Raw genomic sequence first — 10638 nt, forward strand, 5'->3', positions numbered from 1 at the left:
CGGTTATAAAATAAAATAATTTTTCCAGTGGTAGAGAATTGACGAAGAAACTTTTTTATTTATTATTTTTAATAAATAAAAAAGCTTTATTATTTTTAATAATCTAAGCTTTTTTATTTTTAGCAATCGAAACTTTTCGAAATGTTTAGTCAGCAATTAAGAAATTTAATTACTGCGAAAACTAGAAAGGTAGGATTGTTCTGGCCTAGGATTCGTAGATGATGAAGTCATTGTAATGAAGAATTCGAGTGATATAGTGTAAAGAAATAGAAATGAGATGATCTAAGTTGTCTCGATCCTAAGGGAATAACTAAGAGAAAACATGCAGTTAGCGATTCTGTTTGAGCTCTGCTTGTTTGTGTACGTGTGAGAAGCAATCACACTTCAGTATCACTATTTGTTCAGATATTAAATAAATCTGAGGTACCTTTCTTACATTTTGACCACAGACAAGGTTAAAACTTTGCTTAGTCATAAAATGAAAGTTAAATATTTAAAGGTTTCACAAACTGTTTTCTTCATTATTTTACTACATTTTATTTTATTTCCCCTTTAAAATGTTAAACAAAGAATCATTATTGGATAAAAAGTGCTATATTAACCTTTTACACTACGAGTCCTACATTAATATGCTATTTAATCTTATGAAAACACTAAATTATTTAAACTACATAGTACAATACTTTTTTATATATAATTTCTAAAATGTGGTTACTAATTATTAACATATAAATATTTAAAAGTTGTGACTTTCGATGTCTACTCAGAGGTGACATCACAATGCAAATTGTGACATAATTTTATGTGTTTAAATATTTTACTGTTTGGTGTTCTGAATGTCACTCGAATGTGACTAAAACTACATTGAATTAGGAATAACTTACAGTAATTTCCAAGCTTAAGTGACCTAGCCTAATACCCTAAGCCGTGAATATCTGTAGACTAAACTAACCAACTTGGTACTTTACGCCCATTAATAAACAGCTAAGTGAGTAAAGCACTCTTACAGGGTGTCTATAAAAATGTCGCGGCAAATTTTTTTAGGAAAAACAGGATACAACATAATTTGTGTAGCAACATAAAAAAAGAAGAAATTGTGTAGAACATAAGCAATCCCATGATCAACGCCCGGGAAGAGAGGTAGCAAAGGAAGAAAATGTGATAGGACATAAGAGTTTTAGAGATGAGTTCAGGCTTTCTTTTGGAGGTTCGGGTCACCATTCTCTATTTCCAAAGTAGCTATTAACATTATAGAAGAACTAAGTATCTATTAACACAGTTGACTCAACAAAATAATGACTACGATTCAAAATATTCCAGTTCTGGACTCTGGCCAGACGTATCTCCCGATTTCAACTGTAACTGTTAACAGTGAAAAGAAGAACCAAAGCAAAGATGTTTTGTAATCAATCTAAAAGCAACATGATAACAAGCATAGTTGCAAATAGGCTGCAATACAACTCAGGGCTGAAACTACGACGGAAAAAGATTTAAAAAAATTGATAGTAAAATCATTTCATTTAAAGCCTGACTTCCCTGAGAAATAGCTTTTACAATTCTAAATTAAAATTATTTGTTGCTTTAATTACTTTTTCTGGGGTAGAAATCAATACTATGCATTATATTTATTTAGGTCTTGGTATTTAAAAATATTTTAATCTTCCCAAAACAAATTATAATGAAATGATTTTATCAGTTTTTGTTTTTTTCCGTCTTCTCACTGCTTTTTGCATTCATTTTTTTCTTTGTGTTACAGTTTTGCAGAGCAAAAATTATAAAACTTAAAAATATGAATACTATAATAAATAAAACTATAATAATTTTATATTTCATTATTAAAATATTTTTTTGTTTTTGTTTTGAGGGAAAATATAAACTAATAAGGGGGTAAAAACAACAATGAACAATAAAATAAGCATTAACGGAGTAGGCGAGCAAAGCCTCTTGAATACTGCCGTGCAATTGAAAATAAAAACGTAAGTGCTTCAGGATTGATTACGAGAAAAGTATTAGCTCGACTCTCCTTCGATTGCTAACGCTCAAGTAGAATTTCAAAAAAACTGATAAACCAACCTTATTTTTGAAAAATTGTTTTTACAATATGAAGCCTGCCATATAAAGATGCCAAATATATTAAAATCTCAATTTCGAATTTTTTGTCGCTTACGTTAATTTTTCAATTACATAGCAGAATAGATATCCATTTGAAATGACATGAAACAATAACGGCTAAAGGTAAAGCAAATTAGCCTCTTAGAAAAGTTTTATTATATTAATAATTTGTCCAAGAATAATAATGTTCTACTGGTTGGCTGGAGAAAACCAGTCACTAAGCCAAGGTCGATTAAGCTGATTCAAAAGTTGGCTCCTCTTCTCGAAAAGTAAGAAGATAAAGAAGTTGGCACCCATTGTTTAGCAGCTCTCCGGTAATTAACCTCTTCAAAAAGAGTTATTTTTCTTCCACCAGCATTCCCCCGGTGAGTCTTTCGGAAGGCAAGTTAACTGGGAGTATCATAAAACAGTCGATTTTCGCACGGTGTTTAGAATAAAAAGCTTTTCAAATGCTTTTTGAAAGAATTTTTGGAAATATTAGAAATAGAGAATCTTTTCAATTTATTGGCGATCGAAATGGGCTATATGTGGCGTGGAGCAGAACTCTCTACATATGGCAACACTTCGCCTACTTTCACCATTAGCGTGTTAACAGTCAAACAAGAAAGACGAACGGTAGTTTCTGTCTTGATTTTTAAATAGATTAAAACTTTTTAAGTTGAGAAACCATATGGAACTGAAAACTACTTTGAACATAGTTCTAAAAGAAAGCGTCGTGGAAACTTAAAAAAAAAAAAAACGTTTTTTTCTGATAATTAACTACGAAAAAGATTAAGGAAAGAGAAAATATCGTAGTATCGTTCTTTTTCCTGCAGAATTAGAATGTACAGTTATTGGAAAGATTTTTTTTCTTTGAATTTGATTTGCTACTTATAAATATGGCCCTTGTCAGTTTTAGCCACTAAGTGGGATAATGTCACTCTTATCGGCTTTTTTCATGGCGTTTTCGTTCTATTCATAATAAAAATAAACCTAGATTACATTGAATCTTAACGAATTGCTTTGTTTCAGGACTGGCTGTCAGGTCAACAATTGGTGATACTCATTCTTGTGATCAACATCGCCATTGGATTGCTGTTTTTCAAAGTTCTCTACTAACGAGACTCTTGGAAATTCCAGCAGATGGTTCGACAGATATATTTGGGGCCATTTTGAAATTCGGACAAATTTTTGATTTGTGTTTTCAGGCCTAGCTTGCGAATCAATTAGGATATCACTGCAGATGCCATTGCTAACGCTGCAATCTGTTTTTGAATTGATACCCTAATTGCTCGCACTCATGATACCAACATCCCAACGTTTGAGAATCCTTTGGAAGTTGCCATAACACCAGCTGTTACAGTGTTTGTATTCCAATCAAGGCTCCATACCTTGTCACTAAAGTGAGTCAATAACATGAAAGTCAGCTATTCAATTTTATTTGGCTTCAGACTAATGAATAACAGTTTAGATTATTTCATGTTTTGGTTTATGTTTACCCGATTTCGTACTGTTAAAAACAATAAAGTGCTAAAGAAATAATATGGAGGGCAATTTTTGCTTTGAAAACCCATTCTAAAATAACTTAAGAGTTTGATTTTAGTAATTTGCTTAACTTCTATTACTATTTCTCGGATATTCAGCCCAATAGTACCGATTTGAGACTCAGATGTTTAAAAAAAGAGAAAAGTGAAACGATATTTTTTGTTTTGTTAAAATTCCATGCAAAAATAATAAAATTTTAAAACAAAAACTACTCTAACGAAAGCTGTTTTTATTTTACTTTATCACAATGTCACAAAAATCAATTTAAGAATTTGATTTTAAAAATTTGGTTAACTTCTATTACTATTTTTGGAAATTCAGCCCTATAATACCGATTTGAGACTCACGTGTAAAATAAAAGGAAGAAAAAAAGAAAGTTAAAAGTCTTTTTTTTCTTTTTCTTTTTTTTACAATCTGTGCAAAAATATATAAAAACAAAAACTACTCTTACGATAGCTGTTTTATTTTATTTTAGCACAATGTCACAAAAATGCAAACCATAAAAGTTGAATTTATTCAACTAAAAACACTTGTTATAAGTGAATATGCTTTCAACTAAAACTTAAAATTATAACTTCGTTAGAATTTTAAGTATATTCATAAAAAAAACTATTTCAGTTCTCATAAATCTCTTTAATTTTTTACGATTCTTATGGATTTAGTTCTTGTAATTTTCCTTTTTTTATAACTAAGTACATACTTGAATTATACTAGATAAAATATGCGAATTCTACACTTATTGATAGATAAGTTCATTAAAATAGAAGGGGAGTGAAATTTAAACGATGTAAGAAAAATAAATAAATTTAATTTCTCTTCATACATTCTAAACAAAAATTTTCTTATTTAGCAATTAACTTCATATCTTTAACAAACTTAGTAATAATAACCGAATTCTTAATTTTTATTTTTTTAACCAATTTAATTTAAAAATTTTTTTTCATAATGCAAAGAATATACAAGAAGTTCTAATTCTATAAACACCACCTTTGCCATTAGACTCTTTACTGAAAATAAATTAATAATTGTCATAGTTGTTTAATAAAAAAAATCCAGAATTAAAAATAAAAAAAAATTATTAGAGAAATAAGTATGATAAACCATGAATTTTTATTACTTATTAGCAAGTCGACCAAATTATTCTAACCAGTAAGAAGATATTAATTGTCCGAATTTTTAACTCATTAGTGCCAGAAACTAGTTTTGATTATTTTATGCTTATCTTTACAACATTGTCATTGAGTTTGAGTTTCTTTTATCAGATTCGGTAACTTAATTATTTAAATTTTAATTTTTAAATTCTAAAAACTTTATTGAGAATAATAAACTACCAAATTGACACTTTTAGTAGACTAATTGAGGTCTTAATTTAGAATGAGAAACATTTAATTAGACACCTCTAAACTAATTTAGGTCGTAGTTTAGAATGCTCAATAATGATTTAACACTGTTAACAAACAAATGTAAATCTTAATTTAGAATGTTAAACAATCTAACACCTTTAATAAACTAATTTAGATCTAAATTTAGAATGCTATACAATTGATTTGGCATCGCTGAACAATTAATTTTGATACAAATTAACACAATTAATTTGACACTTTAAATAAACCGATTTCTATCTTAATTTAGAAGTCTAAGAAATTAATTTGAGACTCTTAATAAACTAATTTAGATCTTAATTTAAAATACTAAACAAATTACTTAACACCTTTAAAAAACTACTAATTTAGATTTTAAGTTAAAATCCTAAGAAACCAATGAGACTACTTTAAAAACCATCTAAGTTAATTTAGGATGCTAAATAATTAATTTGACAAATTTAATAAACTAATTTAGATCTTAATTTAATATGCTAAATAGTAAACTTAACATTAATAAACTAATTAGGATAACGGTTGAGGATGCTAAGCAATTAATTTGTCTCCTTTAATAAACTAATTTTTAACTTAATTTCGAAAGCGAATCAGCTTGCTTAACACCTTTAATACACAAAATTTGAATCCGACTTTATTTCCCTATTCACTTTAAATAGGCAGTAATAACCTGTAACATTTATTATAATTTTCTAACTGTACAATGCAACGTATTTTAAAATTTTGATTAACCATTTAATCCTTTACTTATTGAATTTATTTCATTACAATAATATGGACATTCACTCTGTGAAAAAAGAACTATATACTANTATATATATATATACATACACACACACACATATACCTTTAATAACTGTATATTGATGATAAATAAATATATAAATATATTTAGTTATTGTATTAACAAGTAATATTCGACAATGACGGCATTTTGTACAATTTTCATACAATATTTTTCATTATTACTGCATTTTATAATACAGGAAAACAAAAAGAAATTAAATAATTCAATTGTCTACAATTTGTGTCACTTTATCCCGATAATTTATGAGACTGCTGAATGTAAGCCACTAGGCATGATCACTAGGATCATTATTGATTCACTAAGTAAGACGTTTGATAAAGTAGAGGGCACTTATGAGAGCTAATTTATATAAAATTCATATGAAGCAAATTGTATGAAGTTATAGTAAAATTTAAATGGAGCAAAATATATATCATTAGAATGGAATTTTCAAGCAAAAGTAAACTCCATTTCCATCATAGTTCAGAAAACTCAATTCGTTAATATATTTCACTAAAAAGTTGTTTTTTAAAACTGCTGTCTTAAATATCATACCTATTGAAGTATTGTAGCTGCATAATAAATGCTGAGACTGAAGTTGGTGCTGAAGTTGCCAAAGCTCAAATAATTTCTGACTACATGTGTGGTGGGTATTTATTACTTAAATTGTAAATTAATAAATATAACAAAATGTACAATAAACTTAAATTATAATTGTATAAAATAATTTTTAAAATTTGACTTGACTCTTCATTTCTTACATAACTTTACATTTTATTTCCTCACTAGTTGAATAACCATTCTCCTAACAGGGTGAAAAAAAATTTAACTAAGGAGATTTCACAAATTTGCATTAGCTTCCGTACTCTTACATAAGATTTTAAATGATTGCGTATGCGCTCTCTTAGAGCGCCTGCGTTAATTCAAGTGAAATGCAAAAAAATATCAGATTTACGAAAGTGAAAACAAGAGATTTCGCAATAATTCGTAAGTCAAAAATGCTAACGTAGTGGAATATTTTTTCAACTTTGACTGCAAAATCAAATCAAACATTTGCAATGAACATTAATTACTTGGACATTATTTACAATGGACATGCCTTTTTAAACATGTAACATAATCATTAAGGGGCAAAGTCATTGACTTCGGTTTCTGAGTATATTACAGACATAATTATTCAGATATCTCTTTAAATTCATAACACTAAACTATAAAAGGGTTTTAAACAATTCTAAATTCATATAACGTTAATTTAAAACCACTATTATAAATTTACAGGACCCATAGGGTTCCCACTCAATTTCCGAAAAAAAAATTCCTGACTTTTTCGGGTATATATATCAGGTAAATTTCAATGAAAATTCAGACCATATTTTATCAATACCACGCAATTTTTCATCAGAAAACTGATTTTTTTTATTCATAATGCAAAGTATTAGATTTATGATATAAAAAAATCATTGATCATGGATTGAACATGCAAATTTGACTAAAATGTGAACTTTTTACAACAAATAATTGCAATAGATGCTATAATTATTTAACAAGAATCTCAATAACTGATTACTGTTACTTACAATTCTAAGACTGGTTATTTTCCATGTATGCTACTGGAATTTTCCAGGAATTTGTAAAAACTTTCCTTGACTATTCCCTGACTTTTGGAGTTAAAATAAAATTCCCTGACAATTACAGGTTTTCCTTGACTGGTGGAAGCCCTGAACCATTGTAAATAATTGATTACTTTTATTATCTTTTCGAAAAAGACTAATTTTAAAAAAAGTAATAAATTATTTAGGTAAATAGACATCACACATTTATATAGATTCAATAGTTCAATAGTATACTTTTTTTTTTAAAAAAAGAGCAATTTTCATGGATGAAGTTTGAAAAACAGAATTAAAGGCTACATATATTTATTTATATAGCTATGTCCATTTTCTTAAATACACCATTTCAAGCTGTGCCCAGTATAAAAAGAAAGCATCAGCGATACTAAAAAGCTTGAGAAAAAAATATTTAAATCAGTATTCTAACTTAAACTACACAAGCAAACATATGTTTAAATTGATATAAGTTTATACTGTTTAAATATCAGCCAAACTAAGAAATTGTGGATACCTTAATTGTAGTTTCTTAATATAAACATACAGGAAAAATACATTTCCATTTTCCTTAAGAAATTTGGAAGAATTAAAATTAACTAACAAATGTTTCATACTTCATAGAGTATTACTAGAGAGAAAATACATGGTTTAAAAAGTAGAAAAAACAAAACAAAATCATGCACAGAAAGAAGCTTTTATTAAATACTTTTATATGTGCTTTACATAATTTACTTGTATAGTTTTTTCTAACATAATTTTGTAACATAATTTTCTAACATAAATTTGTACAATATACACAATGGAGGCTTTGTTATAATGAGAACAAAAACTTTTTTAAGTAGAATTAATATTTTAAACATTTTATAAATTATAGGCCACACTTAAGGGGGGGGGGGGGACTTATTGCACATGTTAAACTTTTTTTACGTTTTAAGGAGTATTATTTCAGTTTTTGAAAGTCACCAAAATTAAACATTTTCGCAAAAATTGTAAGTGTTTATAACAATTGAATGTTTAATTAGATATACATAAAATTTACAAAACACTTTTGTAGTTATATAAGCTATTTGGTACCGATTAAAAATTTTGAAAACCAAAGTATTTTGAATATTAACAATTCTTGTAACTCATTATAAAGCTGAAAGACAAAAACAAATTCCTACAAACCATCATCTTGGGAGTAGCATTAACATTAATAACAGTTTTCTTCACCAAAGAAATGCAATGAATGAGAACTAGATAGCATCATGTGTCCAAGAGTTTCAACTAAAAAGAAAATAACCTTAATTTCATATTTTACCAAGTGAAAAAAAAATTAAGAATGTAAACTAAAGAAATGAAATATATTTTTCTACTACTTGACATAATTCAACCACTGACAATTCAGCACAAAAAAAGAAAGAAATGGCCTTTTTAGCTGCAGCTTTTTCTGCATAGAAAATCGTCTTTTCTTGTGGTAATGAATAGTTAAATTACAACCTCTCATTCTCTGGAGGGTTAAAACCAAATTCAAAGTTAATTTTTACACTTCATTTTAAGAATATTTTTACAATTGAAGTATAGTATTTACATCATACATGGGAAGGTTACTTCAAAAAGTGACAAGTAAAACTACAACTACTTAAAACAAAAGTAATGAAGTAAAAAATAAAAAGTTTTGATTATAAAAAATAACAAGTAAAAAGTACAAGTACGAAACAACAAAAAAAAATGTAAGAAAATATATTTTTTAAATGCATTACATTTTAGTTAAAGTGTATAAAATCCTAAAATGCAGGAAAATGTAACAAAATTCATTGAAATAGTGAACGTTGAAAATATTCAGAAACCAAAACCGAAATCAAAATTCAATATTTGCATATAAAAAGGAGTTTTAAATCATGTTAATTTTAAAACAACCAAAACCTTAGAAATTTTTATTTTACTCTCGGAATCCGTAGCAATAAATTAATTTGTTGAACATATTTGATAACATCATTATTTTTGTTCATAAGTAAAACAAATTGTGTTAATCTTTGTTAATCTAAAACAAATGAATCTTTGGAATTCGCTTAAAAATAAAGTTTAAAAAATGCATTTCAGAAGCTTAAAATAAATAATTTTCTGTGGAAAAAAAGCTGTTTCCAAATTCTGACCACTCATTTGAGGTGGGAGAGAGTGAAGTAGGAATTGATATAGTCTGTAGTTCAGTGCAACTGGAATGCATCATCCTCTTACCAGGAAATAATTTTAAGCTTCACTGCTTAAAAAAAAAATATGGTTTTAGGTGATTTTATTCTCCACTTGTGTTATAAAAAAAGGTTAAAGAAGACAATTCCAAAAACTTTCTTTGAAGTTAAAAATCTATGTGTCTGAATTGCACAAATGTCATCAATAATTATAAAATTTAAAATCATCAAAAAATACTCACAGTCTAAGTTTGTCCCTCTTCGTAGAGGCTTATTCAAACAACAGGTCAAAATGTTGTTTATTTTACTAAATTTCTGTTCTATGTTCCTTAGATCTTCAACACTAAAAAGAAATAAAAATGGTTGCATTCAGAAGTCTTTAACTATGACAAAACAACTCTTAGAAATATAAATCTAAGGTTCAATGGGAATTGTTAATCAATTTATTTCTTAAATGTATTTATTTTCTCTCTAAATTGAATTATTGAAATTGGTAAAACAATTTTATGTAAAAAAATATACCTTTTGTCGAATGAGTTAACTTTTTGGCCCCACCAGGACACATGTTTTTTAAGACTATAGGAACATATGCATCCCATCTAAAGAGACAAGCGGACACATTTATCAACTCCAGAAAACCGTTATAGTTAATTCTTTCTTTTATTTTGGAAGAATATTGCTAGTTTTACTTCATTTGATCTGCTAAAGTCCTAATTTTTTTAAAAGAAAAACTGGAAGTAAACGGGTTAAAAAGGAACACTTCTGACTACAAGGAAAAGATAATTAATAGATTAAAGAATACACATATCTATAAATATTTGAGTTCCTTAACAGGCAAATAAAATGACAATTCACATTATATCATTCACAAATGTTATCAAGAACTAGGTAATCTTACTAAGTTTTGTTTTGAACTTTTCATCCAACTTTTTAGCCAATCCCTACTTTTGTACAGCCAATTATATTATTGTTTGGTTTAGAATGTATATTTATTAATAAATGAAAATACATTCTGTTTGCATAATTTAAATTTATTGCTCTGAAATACATTTTAATAATACAAA

General features: G+C 27.4%; 2 protein-coding genes across 3 annotated transcripts in view; one reads left to right on the forward strand and one right to left on the reverse strand.

Annotated features, from left to right (window-relative positions):
- The window catches only part of LOC107445807 (junctophilin-1), an 86929-nt gene extending 82218 nt beyond the window's left edge, over window positions 1-4711 (forward strand). Inside the window, exon 7 of the mRNA XM_071177552.1 lies at window positions 3124-4711. Within this exon, the coding sequence (XP_071033653.1) occupies window positions 3124-3210 (87 nt within the window). The 3' untranslated portion in view covers window positions 3211-4711. The remainder of the gene's footprint in view (window positions 1-3123) is intronic.
- Window positions 4712-8081: 3370 nt separating this feature from the next.
- Window positions 8082-10638, reverse strand: part of LOC107436269 (gamma-tubulin complex component 5) — a 44471-nt gene continuing 41914 nt past the window's right edge. For both annotated transcript variants that reach the window (XM_043053703.2, XM_071177549.1), the window contains exons 21-22: window positions 9817-9917; window positions 8082-8672 (exon numbers count right to left, since the gene is read on the reverse strand). In XM_043053703.2, the coding sequence (XP_042909637.1) occupies window positions 8599-8672; window positions 9817-9917 (175 nt within the window). In that variant the 3' untranslated portion in view covers window positions 8082-8598. The remainder of the gene's footprint in view (window positions 8673-9816; window positions 9918-10638) is intronic.

The sequence above is a fragment of the Parasteatoda tepidariorum genome, chromosome 1, assembly GCF_043381705.1.
Source record: "Parasteatoda tepidariorum isolate YZ-2023 chromosome 1, CAS_Ptep_4.0, whole genome shotgun sequence".
Taxonomy (NCBI): Eukaryota; Metazoa; Arthropoda; class Arachnida; order Araneae; family Theridiidae; genus Parasteatoda; species Parasteatoda tepidariorum.